We start from the raw sequence: 22469 nt of genomic DNA on the forward strand, positions 1-22469 counted from the left end.
AGAGCTCTATTCTCTTCTAGATAAAGCATAAGTAATTACATTATCCTTCTCCTTCTTGTATTCAATCCTAAAGTCATAACCAAGAAGCTTGCTAATCTAGTTATGTTGTGAAGGAGTTCTAATTTTTTGCTCAAGCAAGAACTTCAAATTTTACTGGTCTGTTTTAATGACAAAGGTGCCCCCAAATAAATAAGGCCTCCATTTTTAAATTGCCAAGACTAATGTCAAAAGTTATTTCTCATAGATAGACAAATTTAATGCCTTACCTTTCAAAGCTTACTCAAATAAGCTAAGGGTTTCCCATTTTGTATTAAGACAACATCCACTTCCTTACCACATGCATCACATTCAATTAAAAACTCTTTAAAAAAATTAGGCATGGCTAACAAAGGAAGATTAGTCATAGCCAATTTCAAAGCTTCAAATGCCTTAGAAGCCTTGGTCTCCGTACAAAATGATCATTCTTTCACAACTGAGGGAGTAGGGCAGCTACGATACCATATCCTAACACACCCTTTCGCCACAACGGTCCGCCGTATCGAGCCCCCTTGCGTCGAGCACCACTGCCCACCGCCCAAGAAAAACAAGCCGAACGCCTCACCTCCAAGCCGTGCGTCCACTGTCCTTGCTGCCGCCGCTCTAGTTCCATCACTGGTGCCGGTAAGCTTCTCCGACCTTCTCTCCTATTTCGGTCTCTCTGTCTATCTCACTCTCTCGGTCCCGCAAGGCTCACACCCATTTCGGGTTTCAAAATCCCTAAACTGTGCCTCCCCTCCGGCCACCTTCACTGTCTCGCTGCCGCTCTTCGCCGGTCAGCTTCTCTCTCTCTACCCGGTTCTTACTTTCTTTCCCTTCCCTCTGTCTCCGTCACTCTCTGTCTCTCTTATTCTCTCTCTGTCTCCTCTTCTCTCCCTCTTCATCCCGCGATCTCCCCGACCCAGGCCACCAGCCACCCCCATCATCAGAAAAAACGCCCCAACCGCTCGGCCTCATTTCCACTCCTCTCTGAGTCGAACCCAAGCCCAGAAAATCTTCCCAAAGCCTCCAACCTTCAACCGGACCACACACGGGGACAGCAAAGCCGTTAAAGCTCGGAACACCGGAGATCTTCCAGAAACCTCCCTTGTGCACGGTGGTAAGTGGCTCTCGGACTATACTTAGAATAACTGTCGTTGGAATTGAGAATTATGAATTTTGTACTGTCGTGTGGATTGTGAACTGTGCTATGTTGTTGTGACTTGTGAGCTGTGAAGTTTTCTAGTTTTGTGACGGGCCATGTCAAGTGTTCCTTTTGCTGTTTAAATGTTGTGGTGTCTTGTATATTAAATGTTGTTGTTGTTATGTCATAATGAGGTGAATTTTCCCTCATTCACACTGTTGTTCACTTGCAATGGGGTGATGGAATTTTCCACTATTGCACGGGCTTACAGCTTGTGAATGTGTGCTGGAAATACCCTCCCTTGCTCTGAATTACAGCACGTGAATGCTTGCTGGAGAACTTCCCACGTGCATTGTCATTTCTCGTATTTTTGGACTGCATCATAACTGATATCTGTGGCTGATTACCTTGTCATTGAACTGTAATTGTGTGTAAACTGAAATTTGTAAAATTGCTGGGTCATGTATTAAATGGCTTTTGTGGGCGCATGCGTTTCATGACCCCAAGCCAAGATGAGTTATTATTTCGGTGGAGCTCATATGGTCACTTGGGAGTGGATAATACTGAGACATCCCTTGGGTCGTTGTTGGGCAACAATGGGCTCGAGAGACGGTAACACTTTTTGGTCGACGTCGTTGTGTAACACCCCTTCCTGTAGGTTAGGAATATTACTAACATTCATAACATAGTGCTCGGTGAAGAGATTCGTATTCTGAAATACCTCATTTATTGAAACATCAACTAAACTGAACATAACTATTTTTGAAACATGAAATTGAAAACATAAAGTAAAAACATAAACTAAACTAATTCTTGTGTAAATAACACTTATTCCTTTCTAAATCTTTACATTAGATCTATTCCTGGCCCTCCAGCTTTGCGTTCTCATACTCATCATCTTTGACAGTTAAACATAAAAGAAAATAGAGAAACAAACAAAAATGAGTCGAATACTTAGTAAATAGCAAATCATACCGTAAAATACATCTTAGCCTAACATAGACTTAATTTTTGAAAGACTCTTCATAACATTCATACATCATCACAGATTTACAATCATATTGTAAACATAACTTAATTTAACATAGGTTTAATTTCTAAAAAAACTCTACATACATACATATATTGTCACAGATTCACATAGCGTATCTATTCATCATTAACATGAGCGGAATCACACATAATCATGGTAAACATGTAACGTGAATGCATCAATGACCGATTTCATGCATTTTCTAACAATCATACATGACTTGTTTATCTTGTCTTTCACTTATTATATGGTGACCCACGCTTGAGTCCGTGGCACCACATAACTTGTCATAACATGTAGTGAAACACGCTTGAGTCCGTGTTTCATCTAACATATGGTGAATCATGCTTAGGTCTATGTCATCCTTAACATAACTTGTGATGAACACGCTTAGGTCCGTGTCATCCTTATCATAACTTGTGATGAACACGCTTAGGTCCGTGTCATCCTTAACATAACTTGTGATGAACATGCTTAGGTTCGTGTCATCCTTAACATAACTTGTGATGAACACTCTTAGGTCCGTGTCATCTTTAACATAAATTGTGATGAACACGTTTAGGTCCGTGTCATCCTTATCATAACTTGTGATGAACATGTTTAGGTCCGTATCATCCTTAATATAACTTGGAGTGAAACACGCTTAAGTCTGTGTTTCACTTAACATATGGCGAACCACGCTTAGGTCCGTGGCACCGTCTTAACATAACTTGTGGTGAATACACTTAGGTCCGTGTCACCCTTGTCATAACTTTTGGTGAACACGCTTTGGTCCGTGTAACCCTTAACGTCTTATCTTTCTTAATGCATGAGAAGTTTGTTGGACTTCATGAACTTTTCTAGCATGGCATACACTTGTACATAACATAACATAACATAACATAACATGGCATAATGTGATATGGAGATGAACATTCCATGGCATACATCATCTGAGAACTACATGAATATTACATGATTTATATGATTTAAATACTTCATGACATTACAATTTATGGCATACATATGGTTTTTATGACATATCATCCATCAAATCGCAATCCATAATAGCATAACATACATAGACTAAGATAGCTCCGAATCCTTTAAACTTAGATAAAGGAAAACGGAAAATCGGACTCGGCCTTGTTACTATACCCAGATCCAGAAGAGTATCCCAAGTCAAAAGGAAGTTTGGGTTATTTGAAGTGGGTTCTACGTCGGGTATTGGCGTAGAGACATCTGCAATGGAATGTCATTCGCCTCAGGTGACTTCTGTACTCGAAGAGACTATGGCTCCCTCGTCGGAGTTGAAGGAAAAAGGTCTCAGACCATTGGTGAAGGGACCCGCTGAAGTTGCACATGAAGGGTCACCAGAGGTAAAGGGACTTGATGCCATACCATTGGAGAGAACCAATGGAGTTGCTGAGGAGGTACGGGATTTGAATATGGATTTGGCGTTGGTGTAGTTGGATACTGTGTTTGGGGATATTGTGGCTCTCCTGGTTTCTCTTCCTCTAATAGCGGATTGGATTCTGCGTAAAGTTAACGAGATTCAACAGTTTGTGGGAATTTCACATGGATGATGTGAAGACCAATTTAAAGAACTAATTACGGCGATCGAGGCAAGTCACGCGTTTGAAACCAAATCAAGTTTCAAGAAAAGCATGGAGTTAAAACATCTTTTTTTGGGAATCAACTATGACGCTAAGGGTGGTAGCTCATCTAGAGAGAAGTCTAAAGGGAGGGCATTGTGAAAACGAGAAAACAAGAGGTCGGGGTGGGGTTTTTGGGTAGAGTTTTAGTTCTATGGAAAGCAAGGGATAGGGGTCGGGCTTGGTGTATTTTGGGTTGTTTTTCATGGGTTTTTTGGGTTATTAGGGGCTTTCTATTATGGGCAAGGTGTTCTCTTGTATACATTCAGTGTACTTGGTTACTCTTTTTGATATATATAATATTTTTACTTATAAAAAAAAAAAACATACATAGGCTCACTTACATGCATATCATTATAATTCATCGAAGATCATGAAAGGGATCTAACCTTGACTTAGTTCGTAGCATAGCATAGACAACCATCACATTTTCATGTACAATTAGAACATTTACAGTACACATGCAATTATATGATCATACTAATTACCTCCTAGCACCGCTTCCTGATTCCTACTTTGTAGCGTGTTACCTATACGAGGTATTACTAATTTCCTAGAAAAGCATGTCGTAATACTCTACGTAATTAAATACGTATAGTGGAATTTAACTAAAACAATAGGCTCCATAGTATACTTTAAAAATATACTTTAAAATCTCTTAAATACTTTTTATAAAAATTGTCTATGGGCTCATAATTATTCATGTAAAACTTTGGCCAAATTTGCCCTAATTGAGAAAACAGTCCATTTAAAATCATTAGAATAGTTAATGGCCCATATTAATTTAAAAACACAAGTCCATTTAAAATAGAGCAAATATATTTACAACTGTGAATTGTGCAACCACCGCGTAATTGCTTTGAAAAAAGTGAATAAAATATGTTACTCACATGAAAAAAATTAATTTTTTAATAGTGGATCCCACTCTTTTTCAAAGCGATTACGCGGCGTTTACGCACTTCATGGTTGTATGTAGAATAACTCTTTAAAATAAGCCCAGCCCTCTTTTGTCTTAAGAAGGCACTTGGCGGTATGGGCTTAGGGCCCAAAGGCCCATTATGAATTAAAAAGGGTGGCTGCCCTTCTGGAAACACACAAGACCAACACAACTGAAGGGAATTTGCTGTGCGATAACAGGGTAACAGGGGACTCACTGAGAGAAGGAGCTGATGCGTGGTGGCTCTGGGTGGCTGGGAGGGATTGGCGGCGCAGCTGGGGGTACCTATGGTGGTGCGACATTGAGAGAGGGAGAGTTTAGAGAGAGGAACTATCAAAATCGACAAAAATAGAGGGAGGGGAGGGTGGCGGACAACAGTGGCTTACCGGAAAGGAGTGGGCTCGACGGGATTGGGCTGGTCGGCGATCTTTGTGGCCTCGGAGAGGTGGTCCGACGATGGCTGGCCACAACACCCAACGACTTTGGTCACGAACGACATAAGGAAAAAGGACGGGAAAGGCTTAAACAGCGACGACATACGTCGAGGTGGGAGGGGAGCTTACCGTCGACGGCATCTGTGGCGGATTCCGGCGAGGTAAGTGTCTCGGTTGGATGTGAGAGTGGTTTTCTTGGTTTGCAAAGGCTGTTGTGTTGGGCTGGAGTGTATGATGTTTCTTGTGTTTATTTCTGAAGGGTCCCGTGGGATTCTTATAGACGATGGGAAAGAATAACATGAGTCTTCAGGAGATATGCTAGGGTTCGAAGTTGGCTACACTTAGGAAACTATTCCTACGAGGATACAAACACTGAGAGGATTTTTGAGGAGTTTGAGTTGGAGTTAGTTTCAAACTAGGAACCTATTCCAACCTGGAAGAACAAACAGAAAAATAAAAGAGGCGTATGGTTTAACAGTAGAGAAATCCTATTCGAAACAAATTACTACCTCAAAACATATCTAATAAAATAATAAGATCACACTTTTGTGGTCTGGATGTTACACGTTGCCTTTGCTGGTGGAGGCTAGAGGATGCTTGACCACAAATATGCTATTGCATTGCTTTTGACTTTATGTGGGTGTGCGTGTATTATGACCCCAAGTCGAGATGAGACATTATCTCCGTGGAGCTCCTCTGGTCATTTGGGAGTGCATAATACAGAATGGCATCACCTAGGTTGTTGCTGGGCGACAACGAGTTTGGGCGAGATGGTAACGCTCTCGGGTCAATGTCGATGCCTCTCTGTTGGTAGTGGCTAGAGGATGTTTGGCCACGAGCGCGCTGAGCTTGAAGCTGGGCATCGCTTGTTACAAAGTCACATGCATGGTAATTACTTGTGGTGTGGCAAAGGGAGCCAGTTTGTGTAGATGGTTCATATAGTGAAGACCATGGTGCGCTCATGAATTAAATGGATATTTTGGAAAATGGGATTTTTTGGTGTGTATCAACTCCCATGTAAATTTTTTATTGAATGTTTGAGTTTTATATAATTATCGTATTCATAAAAAAATTATCATTTTTCTTGCATTAAATGTTTATATAATTTTCTTTACCACCTGCATGTATTTTTGAGTGTTAGACTTAGTTCCACTTACTGAGATTTTGCAAAACTCACCATGAAATAATATTGTATAATAATTATCCAAAATCTCACAATTTTCAAAAATAATATTGAAAACAATTTTTTAACTTTATAACTTTTTTATTCACATTTTTTTTCTCATTTCTCAAAACCCAACTAAACATCTTAACTCAAACTGTTTCACTACTATTTACAGAATTATGAAATACTCTATGCAAGTGTCCAAACATTCCTTAATGTGGCATTAAATGATTAGTTCACAAGTGGAATATTGCAAATAGTCTCTAATAATTAAATGTCACATCATGAGTTGATGGAAATATGCTAATAAAAGAGACGGTGTATAACATTACTCTATCTAAAATATCAACATTGAAAGCACCAAGTGTAACAAAGTCTGAATTATATAGGGACAAAAAATACAGAGATTATTTTAATATTTAGTAGCAAACAAGGATGTGCATTTTTTTAAGTAACGAGGATGTACATTTTCAGGCTAACCCGACCCAAAAACACTAGTGCCATTGATACTACTATACGACTTGTCGGATGGATTTTACTATACTTTTATTAGCCTCTCTCGGTGTAGCCCTAAACTCCTCCATAGTCTGTTTGAACTTAAACCTTCAGTTAGGGGTTTTCCCCGACCTCAAGCTCACATTGCAGTTCATGTTAACATTCTCCTTCTATCTCTGACATGCGCACACAATTTTCTCAATCCAAAAAAATGGAGAATTTTAAGGGCTCGTTTGGACACTTAAGAATATTTCACAATATCTATGAATGGTAGTGAAATGATTTGAATTAAGATGTTTTATTGGATTTTGAGAAAGGAAAGAGAAAAAGTTGAATAAAAATATTATAAAGTTAAAAAATTGTTTGAATATAATTTTTGAATATAATTTTTGTTTTGAAATTTGAAAAAGTTGTATTGTTTTTTGTGTTTTGTTTGGGAGTTTCGGAAAGTTGTAACGATTAATGAAAAAGTTAAAGATTTGAATTTGAAAAATGTTGTGTTTGAGAAGAAAATATTTGAGAATAACTGAGAATACTTGTGTTCCCAAATAAGGCCTAAGTTTCAAACTTTGAAAATTTTCCCCTTTATTTTTTTTTCTAGACATCCAAACAGAACAATACTGCTGCTGTTTTTTTTTTTTTTTTTGTACTTATAAAAAAAATACTGTTGCTGTTTTTAAATTTTTATTTTTTCGATGGGCAATCTTTTTTATTGAATATTTTGATATTGGTATAAATTGATGCAGATGGCTGCAGGATTTGCTTCAACATCGTCTCGCGGTATGTGATTTTACAGTTTTGAGTGCCTTGTAGGTTTGATTTCAAAAATTAGTTTTGACTGCTATAATTCGTATCCAAGTTTCAGCTACTAATTCCAACTTCAATTGCTTCATTAAAGTTATTTGGCCCATAAATTGCATATTTTGTTGCACTTGGTCTATGCCTATTGCTTTCAATTATAAAACTTATTGATGACTTATATATAAAAAAAACTTGCTTAATATGTATCTTGTGCATCTTTTTATACTTCGGCTTGTTGCAAACGATCGTATTCGTGTGGTTTAGTTGAGCTTCATTGATGTGGTATCTTCTGTGCAATTCACTAAATTCCTTTTTCTGGTACAAGTCCTTAAAATAGTGTTTGGGAAAAGGTAAGCACTGAGAACTGGTTGTTGTGGTTTTTTGTGCGGATCCAATTAGGATTATTTGGGATGTAAAATACATTTGGTTGGAGTCTCTCTCAGGTTTGTCTGATTTGATCCACAAGGTATTTTGCTGATCTTTAAATGAGTTTGGTGCGTAATTGTGCTTCAGCTTGGCAATTGATGTTGGATCTCAGTGTTATTAAAATAAACCTATCAAGTTGTGATGTTGAGCTTGAGTAGGACCCTAGATATTTCAGGTGTAAGTAGTATGCGAATGCTGAGGCTAAAATACAGCTTAATCAATATTTTTTAGTAAGCGAGGTTTACAATTCTTGTACAAACTAGCCTGGTTTTAAGCCTTGGTACTTACATTTTAAAATCAACAAAGTTGGCTTCTACCCATGCTCATTCTAATTCAAGCTTGGCTTGAATGGAACTGACCAAGCTAAAACTTGGCATGGGACTAATCACGGGTTTTCAAACTAATGGTGCTTAATTGAACTGGCTTTCCTTGATAGAACTATAAACTTAACAGCTTTCAAAGTTGGTAATAAAGAAGGGGAGATATCTAAATTATTGGTTATGACCCGCAAGGAGTCATATGGAGCAAGAAGTCACCTTTGTAAGGACCTGAGAATGGTTCTTAGAGAAAGAAGAGGCGAGGAGTGAGTAAGTACCCAGCATAACCCACACCCTGCAGTAATCTAATGCCTTTGTGTGAATTGTTCATGTTGGAGTACATGTACATTTACTTGTTAAATCTGAATACCGAATATCATCTACTTTATTATTAATTTTTTTATTGGAGTACTCTATTTAGGAGTGATAAACTGTGTTGGTGGACTTGCTTATATTTATGCTCCGCAAGGATACCATGGTAACTGAGGAAGCAAAGGAAAGGGATTTGTTATTTGTTATTTTTTGTTTTTGATCACTAGAAGAAAGGGAAAATGTTTTTTATTTTTATTTTTTTATTATAACTAGAAGAAAGGAAAAGGATTCTCCTAATAAGATACAAAAATAGATCATGATATCTTAATTTCATAAGTTCTTTTATAATGTTTCAGTTTAATTCAAATTGTATAAAAGCTTAGTCCAACTCTATGGGAGTGAGGTAGGAATTTGCAATTAGATTTAATAACAGGGGGGTAGGTTGTACTTAAACCTTATAATCATATACCATTGGGACAAAAGGAGTTCATAGAAGGTTCCATCACATGGACTACCGTGTTTGGTGGGTGGATAACAGGGGTAACCTGGATGCTTTCTAAACACATGGTCCATTTCTCTAGGATTCATGATAATTTGAGGTGCTGAAGAAATTGCTGATTTTAAAATTTTTTAGGTGGTTGCTTGAGGGCACATCTGTATTATGTGGATAATTTATGGATTTAGGGCAACTCTATTGTTATGCTTAAAGAGCACCTGGAAACTACCACACCTTCAGACTGACTAAGGCAGTAAATGTTTGGTACATTGGAAGTCAGGATTTTCCCACGGGCACTCTTCTCTTCAAGTGATGGCATACCTGCTTACTTACGCTCTAATCATGTGGTGAAGAACTATTGGATCACTTAGTGTAGAGTTATGGCGGCTTCCTCAATGAAGTGTGGCTTTCTCTTCTTTTCATTTTTTTTTTCCTTAATTTTTTCGTTCTTTCCTTTTTGGGAAGATTGATGAATTGAATGATTACTTTTTTATATAAGTAAAAGATCACTTCTTGCCTTATCTAATTTAAATTGGCTGATTGGATGTGAAAACTATGCCAAGTTTGGATTAGTTAAGTTCTTCACTTGTATTTACCATCCTGGTTATGCTTTGTTTGGAGAGTCCAGATTTGTGTGATGCTTGTCTTGCAATATGTGCAATCTGCATCCATACAATAAATACAAAACATCAGTTTTTAGTTTTGTTTCTTAATTGTTAATTTTTAATTTTTAAAAATCTAGTCAACTGACAACATCTTATTCAACGTTGTTGGGAAAACAAAACTATCAGTTGGTCGTTCATTGTTGGGATGCCTCAGCAACAACTTGTCGAGTGTACTTGGCACATCTCATGGGATAGCTTGCTGCAATTTGTTATCGCAGGTCAGTGTTTTTCTCCTTTTTTTGGTCGTTATTATTATGATGATGATGATTAGTTATTTGCTAGATATACAGTTGTGGAAGACATACATTTGGTTCACATGCAATATTCTTGGAGACCTTCTATTTGTTTGTGTGGTTGAAAAATGAAAAGTAATGTCCTTATGATGTAGCAAATTTCTTTGCACCCAATAGATAAAAAATAATGGCAGAATAGGTACTTTAGCCCCGTTTGTATACAGAAACAATTTCATCTCATCTTATCATTACAATTTTTTCAAATTTTCACAAAATATAATAAACAATTCAATTTTTTCAAATCCCAAAATAATAATAATATTAAAAAATAATATTGTAACAATATTTTATTTAACTTTCATCTAAAACCATCTCATCTCATCTCATCTCACTATCCAAACTGGGCCTTAATGTGCTAAATGGTGAAGCCTATGTGCTGTTGCCAATCATAACTTTTTGGGTGTCTGGATAATCTTTCTCTTAGAGCTGTTAGCAGGCTAAAAATCTGGATAATTTTTATTTCACCTTTAGAATCAGAACTGGAAACGCACATGAGAATCCCTGTGGGATTCTGAATGGGGTCGAGGATAGATTTGTGATCGAGCCTGTGCCAGTTTTGGTTCCTTTTTAAGACTGCCCTTGTGTTAGCTATGTACGTAATGCGAGGTCGTATGTAGTTCTCTGATCTCTGCCGCTCCCTTTGTTACTGTCCCTCTTGGAGATTGGCCATAAAATGTATTTGTCCAGAGATCAATAAGTCCACATTTTTCTAAATCAAATCTTAAAGTCCAGCGTTAGTACCTGTTTAACATTGCCTTAGCCTCTTTGTTTGCAATTTTACAGCAGCAAAGGACTTTCATTCAGATGCGAACTGTTCTTAAAGTTGTGGACAACTCGGGGGCTAAAAAGGTGATGTGCATACAAGCTTTAAAGGGGAAGAAAGGTGCAAGACTGGGAGACACAATAGTTGCATCTGTCAAGGAAGCCCATCCAAATGGAAAAGTAAAGAAAGGAAAAGTTGTATATGGTGTGGTTGTGCGTGCCGCAATGCAACGCGGCCGCTGTGATGGCAGTGAGGTCAAGTTTGATGACAATGCCGTGGTGCTTGTCGACAAGCAAGGCCAACCCATTGGGACTAGAGTCTTTGGGCCCGTCCCACATGAACTGAGGAAGAAAAAGCATGTTAAGATTCTTACTTTGGCGGGGCATATTGCTTAGAGTATGCCGACGGACACAGCCTAGCACGGCTTAACTAGATATTGAGCATATGCTTGGTTTGCCTCTTGAAATTATAAAAAGAGAAGAATCGAAAGGAATGTCTCTTGTCCGTCGATTTTAAACCTAAACTTTCAAATAATATGGTCGTGCCTCCCATTGATTTGCACTATTCTTGCGTACTACATAATCAAATTATCATGTTAGGTAGTGCGTCCTATCCAATCAAGTGCTGTTTGATTCACCGTAAAAAAAAGAAAATGTGGTTCCCAACTGATTTGTGAATCTAAAAGAAGATATAAAAAAAAAAAAAAAAAAATCTAAAATGGTATCAAATAGATCATTGACGCAATTAAAGCAAACATATAGAATCAAAAAGATAAAAAGATTTTGTAAGGGTGACGATAATTAGAGTATCGCATCAAGGTCTGTCAACATGCCTGCTAGTCCCAAGAATCCGAGGGCGTTCTTTTCAAAGGATGTCACTCCCTTTGTGATGGCCGACAAAGAAACTAAACATCAAAAAAAGACTCCTAGGCGTCTTGTAAATACGGAGTCAACCAGGGCGGCTATAAGCGGAGCATCATGCAGTGCAATTCTTATTTATAATGGCTCATAAAAATTAAAAAATAATAATAAAAAAGAATCATATACAATCTAATAGGAACCGGTACTTGCTCCCCACTCCAAGTAATGCATGGTTGGCACCTTGAGGCAATTGACTCCAACCTTGCTTTTTTATATAACCATAATTCCAGGCAACTTGTTGCAGCTCACTCTGTAGCAGACAAAAAAGACTTGACATCGTTGCCCACTTGGTCTTTCCTTGCTTACCTCCTTTCTTGCTTAAAATTCATAGAACCAACATCGCTAGATAATCTAAACGAAGCAGCAAAAATGGAAGGAAGTGCTTGCAATTGCATATCAGTGGGAAAAGAAGGTGGGGATGAATTCACCAACATCACTCTGCGGCCATTGGGTGTTTCTGACATAGACCACTTCATGGTGTGGGCTTCAGATGATAAAGTTACACCCTTTTGCACATGGGAACCCTATACCAGCAAAGAAGATGGCATCAGCTTTATCAAGGATACGGCTATCCCACACCCATGGTTCAGAGCAATTTGCCTTGACAACCGCCCAATTGGTGCCATTTCAGTGACTGCAAATTCAGGTAACGACAAGTGCAGGGGTGAACTCGGCTATGTTCTGGGTTTCAAGTACTGGGGCAAAGGGATTGCCACGCGGGCAGTGAAAATGGTGGCTGATGCTATATTTGAGGAGTGGCCACATTTGGAGAGACTTGAAGCTCTGGTTGATGTGGAAAATGTGGGCTCCGGGAAGGTGCTGGAGAAGGCTGGGTTCCTGCGAGAAGGGGTTCTGAGGAAGTATATTACTTTGAAGGGGAAAACGAGAGACATGGTTATGTTCAGTCTTCTTTCCACCGATCCCCGAACCTGACCACTATCTGTACACAATCAATTGTAGATATTATTTTCTTAATATGTGTATCTCAAGAGCAACAATCAGCAGCAGACATTGCTGCTAAACATTCAGTTGGAATTCTTTCTTGTCACCTACAACTCCTTTGATACTGCAAAGAGATATTCTGTTAAGAAAATGCTATTCCTAGTTCCTACCACAAAATTTCTGGCAACGGCAGCAGACCTAATATCGTATGCATATTAATTAAAACAAAAAGAAAGGTTCAGGGGGCATTGAAGGCCCATAAAATAAACAGGTCACATTCCTCTCATGCATACATGAAAGCTGAAACCTACAAAACACCTGCATAATGTGATGTGGTGTAAGACATATTGGTCTCTGTTTGTGAAAGGCAGCTAGATTAATGTAAATGTAATCAATGGGCCCCTTCCTCATTGAATTAAACCAATATCATGATATTCTTATGATCAGAGATAAAAAAGAACGTATAACAAACACTTCATATTAAATGACAGACCAATGGGGGGAAATGACTACGTAGTGGAAAGGTACCTAGTTTTTATTTTATTGCCACTAATTTTGTACTTCTGTCTTCCTTATCGCATCGCATTGCTTTTCAAATGTAGGACAAAAGGCTCGCTCTTGTTCATACTAGCAACTTTCTGCATTATTTTACCTAACCAAAGCTTCGTTGGAAATGGCATGAAAATTTGGCAATAAGGAAACTGACAAGAATGGCATAGTTCAGATTGCTTATTTCCCCCAGTTTGTGTGTATGTTCTGCTAAGATTGTGCCGAACTTGTAACTAAATTATGGAGGCAAAGCTCTGGAAGGAAATCCAACATCACAGTATCACACTGGGAACAGAACAAATTTCTTGCTTGGAAAATTCACAAAGGTAGCAATAAATAACGCAGAATCTCTTTCCTACTTGGATTTCTCAAGTTCAAACAAGAATTTAAGAGAATCTTAAGTAGTCAAGCCCGTTGAGTTTCTGCCTAAAACCCATTACAGAATCTAATAAACCAACCTTTGTAACAAAGATCGAATAACAAAGCCAAATTCAAGAACAAATTTCATCAAAATGATAAAGAGAGGAAAAAAAAAAACCTTCAAGTAATAATGTTGTCGGGTTTTAGATAGCTATACATAGTAACATCAATAGTCCTTCCTTTGACGATTACATATTTCCTAAGGACACCTTCCTTTTGAAACCCAGCCTTTTCCAGAACCCTTTGCGAGGCCTTATTATCCACATTAACAAAGCCTTCCAATCTCTCCATATCCGGAAACTCTTGAAACACAGTAGACATAACCATTTTCACTGCCATTGTGGTTATACCTTTGCCCCAGTACTTCGATCCTAGAGCATAGCTGACGAGACCTCTGCATCTCTCACTGGCAGACCCTGGTTTGATGCATATAAATCCAATCGGACTTTCCTCCAAACACATGGCCCTGTACCATGGATGGGGTATGGCAACTTCCTGAAGATAAACAAGTGCATCTTCTCTTGAAGTGTAGTGCCTTAGCCTGCTCGTTCGAATTACTTCATCATCGCATGCCCATTCCATGAAGTCATCCACATCAGATAATTCATAGGGACGCAGTTTGATTTCCATCAAACTCTATAAAATAAGGTTTGAATGTTAATATCTTTCACAATGATAGGAAATTGCATTCAATCGTAGGGCCTATGCAAGTGAAAGATTAATCTCATAACATAATGTCAGGTGTTTGATTCCTTTTTTCTATAATCTGAATTGCAAGTTATACCTACTTTGTGTTTGCTGCACAAGATGGAATTTGCTTTCACAGGGCCGTAAAGGATACAGATGCACCCATATGGGAACTACTAAATGATATTAAATCGCTAAATTACAAACAGGATGCTAAGGAATCTCCTGAGCATGTTCAGTGAGTGCTACACATCTGGTCGTAAACTAGATTCTAAGTATAATTATATTTCAATTACTTTAGAAGAATCAACAGTGCATGAACAGAAAGATAATAAACAGAGTGGAAATCAACTTTACCTGGATTCTAAAAGCCTTGTTCTTTTCAGGGTAGCGCAGTCCCCATCGTTCACAGGATGTCACTTCAAAGCATAAAAGGGTAAAAAAAGTCGTACCCAAATCCGAACCTAACCTTCTAAACCTCATTATCTTATTTACCCGTCAAACTTTGACCATTTTGTTTGTCTTCCACGTTTCAAAACAAACTTCCATCCAAACACACGACTTAGCTACCAACCTAACTTCCTCTTGTCAAAAGAAACTGACCTTTCGGAAGCACAAGGGTCAGGGCCGAACGCTGGAACCTGTCGAGTAGAAGGAATATTTGAGTTTGATTTTGGTGGGGTGCGCCAGGCCCGTGCTGTAGTGCAACGCATGGGCGACGCTCGAGAGCCCCAATAGCAAGCTACTGTTGTGGACTCTCCCCCTCAAAATATAAATTTAATATCGCGTGAGCCGATGGCTCACATATCAGATATTAAACTGATAAGAACAGATACTACACTTGATCTTAGCCAAAAGGCCGAGAAAGGTATGAACTTTCTCTTCCCCACTTGTTCTTTTTTATATGACACCACTCGTCTTGGCCCTCTTGTTGCTTTCCCTATGTGGGACTACACTCTTATGTTAGCATTTGCATTCGAATATGCCCCCAACTTCACCATAAAATCTGTCAGATGCCAACAAACTTTCACGTATTAAAGAGATCCGATAATAATTTTAGGAATCCAAAGACTTCAGCTTTAATTAAGAATGTCATATGTGGAGCAGCGAAAATCCATTAGATGCTATCAAACTTTTATATTTGATCTGGAAATAATATTAAGAATCCAAACACTTTCTGCTTTAAAGGATTTCATAAATGGAATAGCTTCTGGGAAGAATATTTTGTTGTCTAGACTTGATAAATACATGTTTGGGTGACAATTAATCTAATTTTAATTGCAGATTTTGCAGGTCAATCAGACAATCATGCATATTGAACAACCATAGCCTCCTTTTAGAGTTCCCTTATTTTCCACCTCTACCAAAGTCTCAAATCCTCATCATACCTTGGGAACCTTCAAGCACCCTACCAGAGAACGCCATATTCAATGCCATGGGACGCGCCCCCCCACCCCCCTCCCCCCAAAAAAAAAAAAAAATGTGCCCACATGGTTGATGTGCGCTCTGCATTTGTCCTCGTCGGATTCTAGTCTGATTGAAATGTAGCTGACCGAATGGTCATCCAAACATATAGACTGCCATGGGTGGGGTATGGCAACCTTTTCAAGATATGTCGATGCTTCTTGATAGCATTGAGAATCTGGTCCGATGATCAGTGTTACAGACTCATCCACATCAGCAACAAACAACTCAAAGTTAAAGTCATACACTGAACAAAGACCTTTTTCAAAATAGTGATAAGTTTGGTTAACTTCAATTTCAATGTTGTTTATCTTATCTCATTTATTCAGTTCAAATTCAAATATGTAATCCTTTCAGGATACCAAACTTTTGTACAAATCCATTTCTCTAAATACAAGCTGATACCTTTGTTAAAGGTAAGGCAGACATTTTTATCAAACCCCTAAATCTCTAGATGGTATCACGAGCCACAGTGACCACCGTTGTAAATCCTTACGACCTCCTCATTTCCCAACTCTACATCTGCTCTCATTCCCTCCCCACCAACATCCCTTATCCCCATCCCTTCATTTCCATTTAGCTCACCTGTGATAGCTTTCTTCTCTGGCGTGCCCAAGGTTGTTCCTTACTTGAAAGGCACTCATTTATTCGGTTATGTTGACGGTTCTGTTCCAGCAACACCTCAATGTATTTCCACTACCCAGAATGATCAAACACATCCTTTTTATATAATCTCCTACTTTTTTTAGATTTGGTCGATGCATCATTTCCCTTTGGTAAATATGATATATGACATTGGTAACAATTGAAAAGAACAAACAATCGTATCAGATACACGGTATGAAACTTAGTGGTGGCTTTAATATAAGCTGAAGGCTGGAGAAGGGACAGTTCAAGGCATAGGATCATCAGTAGATAAATAACTGTACATGACCATATCCCTGGCCTTACCTTTATTGAAGCTATACTGTCTCATGACACCTTCCTTGAGGAACCCAAGTTTGTCCAAGACCCTCTGAGAAGCCTTGTTCTCTAATTCAACCAAAGCTTGAAACCTAATCACATCTGGGAATTCTCTCAACCCTTCAGTGATGGCCATCTTCACTGCTCTAGTTGTTATGCCTTGCCCCCAGTACTGAGCAGCCAAGGCATATCCGACATCTGCCCTGAAACGGTCATCCCCGGACTGTGGCGTGATGATGATAAACCCAATTGAACGGTCGTCTATGCATATGGATCTGCAATAAGGGTGTGGAATGCAATAGTCCTTGATATAGAAAAGAGCTTCTTCCTTGGAGGAGAAGGTGTTCCACCGGGTGAACCGTGTCACTTTCTCATCTCCACCATACATCAAGAAGTCATCAATGTCGGAAGCGTTATATGGCCGGAGTGTGATTTTTGAAAGATTGAGCTCCGTTTCCTCCGCCATTTCAATGGTGGGAACAATAGCCTAGAGGTGTTGCTGGTTGCTGGGAAATGAAAGTTTTCTGTGTTTCTACAATTTGCAAACCTACCAATTGTACATTGAAAAGTTAGTTTATTCCATCGAAAAATATAGTACTTTAATTGCTCAATGAAAGTGTCAAGCTAGTCTTTCTTAAAGAAGCATCAAAGTTGTTAAAAAATAAAAAAAAGGGCTTATAATTGGTGTTTGGAAAAGTTTAAAAATCAGCAACTTCCATTCTCCGTGGAAAATGCGATAACAATGATTATTATATCTGATTTAAAAATTAGAATATAGTTATTAATCTCACTGCACACTCTCTCTCTAGGCTTTATCAACCAGGAAAAAAGTGAAAAAGAAAAAGGATACTCTGACATCACGTAGTAACTCGCCAGAAAAAGGAGACAGGCTTAAAGTTAACGTGCTTTGCACGGCAATCCACTGCAAACGGGGACGCCCACCAGAAAAAGGAAAAAAAAAAAGAACAAAAAAAAGGATAATTCTACATCCCCACTGTCGATTCCGCTGCTATTGTTCCGCTTGACATGGATGCCCATGTGGCATCCCTTTTAATATAAAAAAAAAATGTAAAATAAATTGAAAAGAGAAATAGCTTGCATGTTTTGGAAACGGAAAAATACAAAACAAAACCCTCATATGCTCCATTTCAGAACGCTCCCGTCGCCTCCTCTTCCGGCACTGACACCGGCATCGAGTCGGCGTGGCGAGGTAGCTCTCATCCCCGTTGACAGCCCCTCCCCTCATTTCGGTCGCAGCGCAACCCCTCAAAGAAACGAAGTCCAACGTAGCACCTCAACCACTAGGAGTGTAACCAGTCCAGTCCAGTTTTGGACAAAATTTAGGACTGAACCGGTATGTACCGGTTTTGCATTTTTCAAAACCGATTATGCCCCAATTACCCTCCTAAACCGGTACCTTCGGTTTTACCAGTTTCTGGTCCGGTCCGGTCCAGTTTTTCAGTTTTTTTAAAATGTAAAAAACATATAATAAAATGTTACATATTATGATAAAATGTTATTAATAATTTAATATATATATTATGTTTAAAGCATATGATCAATTAAATTTTTATCTTTAAGATTAAATTCTTATTTGATAAATTATAACAACATTTCTTATATATAATTATATTAATAACATATGATCAAACAAATTACAAATGTTCATATTTAAAATTAATATTTTATGTTATAATTTATAAATTATAATATGAAATTATTTTATATATGATATATATAAATATTTTGTATAATATCTAAAATTAATTTATATATATATTTTTCCAACCGGTCCTGTCCTGTTTGGTCCCGAAAACTATGGAACCGAAACCGGACCGGATCAGGCCGGTTTTCATAAAATAGGAACCGGTTCAAAACCGGACCAACCGGTCCGGTTCGGTTTTCCGGTTTAAATTTACACCCCTATTAACCGTCCCTCCTTCTCTTCTGTTGCCTCCTCCGGCACCGGCACCGGCATCGACTCCACGCTGCGAGGTAGCTCCTCATCCCCCTCGACCTCCCCTCATTTCCGTCGCAGCCCTCAGTGAAGAAATCAAAGTCCCAACTAAAGCACCTTGCTGCCCCTCCTTTTCCAGAAAAGCCTCCTCCGTTGCCTCCTCCGGTACCTGCATCGAGTCTGTGCGGCAAAGGAAACCCTCATCCCCTTCGAAAGCCCTCATTTATGTTGAAACCCCTCCTTTCCGCGTGTATTGTTTTTTCTGAATTTATTTTGTTGTTTAGATGGCTTATTCTGGATTTGTTTTGTTGTTGTTTAGATGGCATTATGTTAGATTTTTCTGATGAGCTATTAGCGTAAAAATGACTGCTTTTTTTTGTGAGAATTAAGATAGTTTTGTCTACTGCAATTTCTGAATTTTTTGTTGCTGGAGTGGAATTGAAAAGGTCACATGTTGAGCAATTATTATTGTGAGATGAATTTGTATGGCTTGGGTTGATAAGTTATGCTTTTATTGGCACATATTCTATATTTTGGGTATATATGCAATTTATTTTGTGTATATATGTAATTTTTTTGGCACATGTTTTGATTTGATGAGATGAGTTGCAATTAGCTTAATCTTGATTGTTATATGCTAATTTTTTATATAATTAGCTCATATGATATTTTGAGATGGTTAAGTTAAATTGAGTTGTGTTGTGAGTGTTTTTTATTTCCATTGTAAATTTCACATATGCATAGATATGAAGAGAGTAATTGTGTCTGTCTTATTTTTAGTTGTTTTCTTCCAAATGGAGTTGCTAACAGTCCTATGTTAAGGGCATAGTAACATTGAGAATTCTGCATATTAACAGTCCTAAGTATTGTGTGGCATATTAACATAGAGAAAGTTGTTTGTTTGTCTTATTAAAAATTATGCTCATTTAACTATTGCTTCTATTTAAGTAGAGAATTTTCCTTGTATTCAAACGTGTTGTATCTTTGTAGAAAATTTGAACGTTGGATGGAGACATGCTTCATTCAGATAATGAGTGTGATGAGATTGAAATTGATAAGGAGATTGAATGTGATGAAAGTATTGAAGAACTTACTATTGGAATGAAATTTTCATCTGTAGAAGAAGTGAGGTCTTACTATTTGAAGTATGGTCAGCTGAAGGGGTTTGGGGTGTGTAAAAGGAATTCTAGACAGGATGACGATGGAAATGTCAGATGGTTATGCTTAGCATGTGCGCGAGGAGGCAGTTCACGCAATAAGGCTGCCAATGTTATGAAACCAAGACAGACAGAGAATATGGGGTGTATGGCTAGGATTAACGCAATATTGAATAATGAAGGTGGATATACCTTATCTAAAATGACCTTGGATCACACACATGGTTGTAGTCCAGGAAAGTCTAGACATTTCAGATGCTTTAAGAAAATTGATGCTTGTGTGGCTAAGAGGTTTGAAATAAATGATGAGGCAGGAATAAAATTGTCCAAAAATTTCAAGTCTGTAGTTGTTGAGGCAGAGGTTACGAGAATGTGCCATTTGGAGAGAAAGAGTGTCGAAACTACATTGACAAAGCACGACAACTTCGCCTCGGGGTTGAAGGTGCTGCAACTCTATGTAACTATTTCCAAGATATGCAAAAAAGAAATCCGGATTTTTATTATAAGATAGATGTTGACCATGAGATGCGGTTAATGAATGTGTTTTGGTCAGAAGCTCGAAGTAGAGTTGCATATGAATCATTCTGGGATGTGATTACTTTTGACACAACATATTTGACTAATGCGTATAAGATGCCTTTTGCACCATTTGTGGGTGTGAATCACCATGAGCAGTCAATCCTATTCGGGTGCGAATTGATATCTAATGAGGACACAAATACATTCAAATGGTTGTTTGAGTCATGATTGAAGTGTATGAATGATCAACCGCCAAATACAATCATCACATACCAAGATAAGGCCATGAAAATTGCAATTTCAAGGGTGTTTCCAACGTCTAGGCATCGCTTCTGCCTGTGGCATATAATGAAAAAACTTTCTGAGAAGTTTGGATCACATAATTATTATGGGGAAATCAAGAGTACTGAGGTACCGGAGGAGGTGACGGAGGAGGCTTTTCTGGAAAAGGAGGGGCAGCAGGGTTTTTTCGGTTGGGACTCGGATTTCTTCACCCGAGGCTGCAACAGAAATGAGGGGAGGTCGAGGGGGATGAGGAGCTACCTCGTAGCGCGAAGTCGATACTGGTGCCGGAGGAGGCAACAGAAGAGAAGGAGGGGCGGTTGAGGTGCTGCGTTGGACTCCATTTCTTTGAGGGGCTGCGCTGCGACCAAAATGAGGGGAGGGGCTGACGGGGATGAGAGCTACCTCGCCGCGCCGACTTGATGTCGGTGCCGGAGGAGGAGGCGACGGGAGCGTTCTGAAATGGAGCAGGGGAGGGTTTTGTTTTGTGTTTCTTCATTTCCGAAACACGCGGGCTATTTCTCTTTTCAATTCGTTTTACGCTTTTTTTTTTAAATATTAAAAGGGATGCCACATGGGCATCCATGTCAAGCGGGACAATAGCAACGGGACCGGCAGCGGGGGATGTAGAATTATCCAAAAAAAATATGGGTTTGATTTGGTTGGTGCGGGCTTGCAGCACTGCAATTGGTTGTGAAAGAATGCAGCATACAGGACTTGGAAAGACATATGCCCCAACCCCATTAGCGAAAAAAAAATATATATATATAAATGAAGGGAAAACATGAAAGATTGGAAATTTGGGGCCCCTTCTTTCATGGTAACAACGCTAGCTGTTTTCAGGGAAGCTGCCTTTTGGTTTGGAAAAGCAGGAATCTAAAGGGTAGCAGCAATGCATAACAGTATAAGAATCTCAGAGCTCTGAAAATTGTTTGTATTGGATTGGGTAGGGTGCGCAAGGCCCAGGCAATAGGGCAACGCAAGGGCGACGCTCGAAAGCCCCAGCAGCAAGCTGCTGTGATGGACTCTCCCCTGAAAAAATAAATTTAATATCGTGTGGCCCAATGGACCACGTATCAGATATTAAACTGATAAGAACATATATTACACTTGATCTTAGCCAAAAGGCCGATAAAGGTATGAGTTTCATCTGAACCATGCTGTGTTTTTAATTATCCAACTCATTCAGGTGCTTCTCCCTTGCAGGCAATGTGGGACAAGACTGCGATAATCTGTACAGAACTTTTTGAGCAGTGACTTTGCATTTGTGATGAACTTCGAGCTGTTACGTGTTTCATGCAGGCTCAAAGTTAACAGGTCCTGTGTAGCAGATGCCGTTCTTGCAGATTGGAGGACATTAGTGAGTATTTGCTTAATGATCATATTGGCATTGGGAGCGTAATTGACAGATTAGGAAAAAAGAAAAAATGGATCATTTGCAGCATTATTGGTAGAAGGTGTAGCATACTATGACGATATAGATATATTCCCATTTCTAAGATGATGATAGTTGTGGAATCCGCAGATGCATAACAGAAGGAGATGATTTAGACTTCAGAAAAAAGCCTCATTCTTCTTAGGCAAGAGAATGAAAGTACCCACATCATGAATCCTTTTTTTGACAATCAATTGCCAAAATAGTGTTGGGATAAACAAATTACACACTGCATTAAAAACTA

At 38.7% G+C, this 22469-nt stretch overlaps 3 protein-coding genes and 2 non-coding genes across 8 annotated transcripts; 2 read left to right on the forward strand and 3 right to left on the reverse strand.

Annotated features, from left to right (window-relative positions):
• The first annotated feature begins 344 nt into the window (after window positions 1-344).
• Window positions 345-11494, forward strand: LOC109000344 (50S ribosomal protein HLP, mitochondrial-like). Its single transcript, XM_018977173.2, has 4 exons — window positions 345-1135; window positions 7604-7637; window positions 10001-10092; window positions 10951-11494. The coding sequence occupies exons 2-4, from the start codon at window positions 7604-7606 to the stop codon at window positions 11323-11325; spliced, it is 501 nt and encodes a 166-aa protein (XP_018832718.1). The 5' UTR covers window positions 345-1135; the 3' UTR covers window positions 11326-11494.
• A 424-nt stretch (window positions 11495-11918) lies between these two features.
• Window positions 11919-13878, forward strand: LOC109000341 (uncharacterized N-acetyltransferase p20-like). Its single transcript, XM_018977168.2, has one exon. The coding sequence runs from the start codon at window positions 12016-12018 to the stop codon at window positions 12781-12783; it is 768 nt and encodes a 255-aa protein (XP_018832713.1). The 5' UTR covers window positions 11919-12015; the 3' UTR covers window positions 12784-13878.
• On the reverse strand, window positions 12705-17470 carry LOC109000343 (uncharacterized N-acetyltransferase p20-like). 4 transcript variants are annotated; one of them, XM_035691380.1, is made up of 3 exons: window positions 14806-15405; window positions 13880-14397; window positions 12705-12790 (listed from the first exon to the last, which is right to left on the reverse strand). In XM_035691380.1, exons 1-2 carry the CDS (start codon window positions 14929-14931, stop codon window positions 13882-13884), a joined length of 642 nt encoding a protein of 213 aa, XP_035547273.1. In that variant the 5' UTR covers window positions 14932-15405; the 3' UTR covers window positions 12705-12790; window positions 13880-13881. The 4 variants fall into 4 exon arrangements, 3 of the variants coding, with proteins under 3 accessions (XP_035547273.1, XP_018832717.1, XP_035547274.1); XR_004801864.1 differs by lacking the exon at window positions 12705-12790 and adding an exon at window positions 16864-17470 and having other exon boundaries at window positions 13677-14397; window positions 14806-15454; XM_018977172.2 differs by lacking the exon at window positions 12705-12790 and having other exon boundaries at window positions 13677-14397.
• Window positions 15125-15320, reverse strand: LOC109000342. The gene has a single exon (XR_004802115.1). It is a non-coding gene; the product is annotated as a U2 spliceosomal RNA (small nuclear RNA).
• A 4266-nt stretch (window positions 17471-21736) lies between the features above and the next one.
• LOC118349128 lies at window positions 21737-21931 on the reverse strand. Its single transcript, XR_004802120.1, has one exon. It is a non-coding gene; the product is annotated as a U2 spliceosomal RNA (small nuclear RNA).
• Window positions 21932-22469: the final 538 nt, after the last annotated feature.

This window comes from Juglans regia, chromosome 7 (assembly GCF_001411555.2).
Source record: "Juglans regia cultivar Chandler chromosome 7, Walnut 2.0, whole genome shotgun sequence".
Taxonomy (NCBI): Eukaryota; Viridiplantae; Streptophyta; class Magnoliopsida; order Fagales; family Juglandaceae; genus Juglans; species Juglans regia.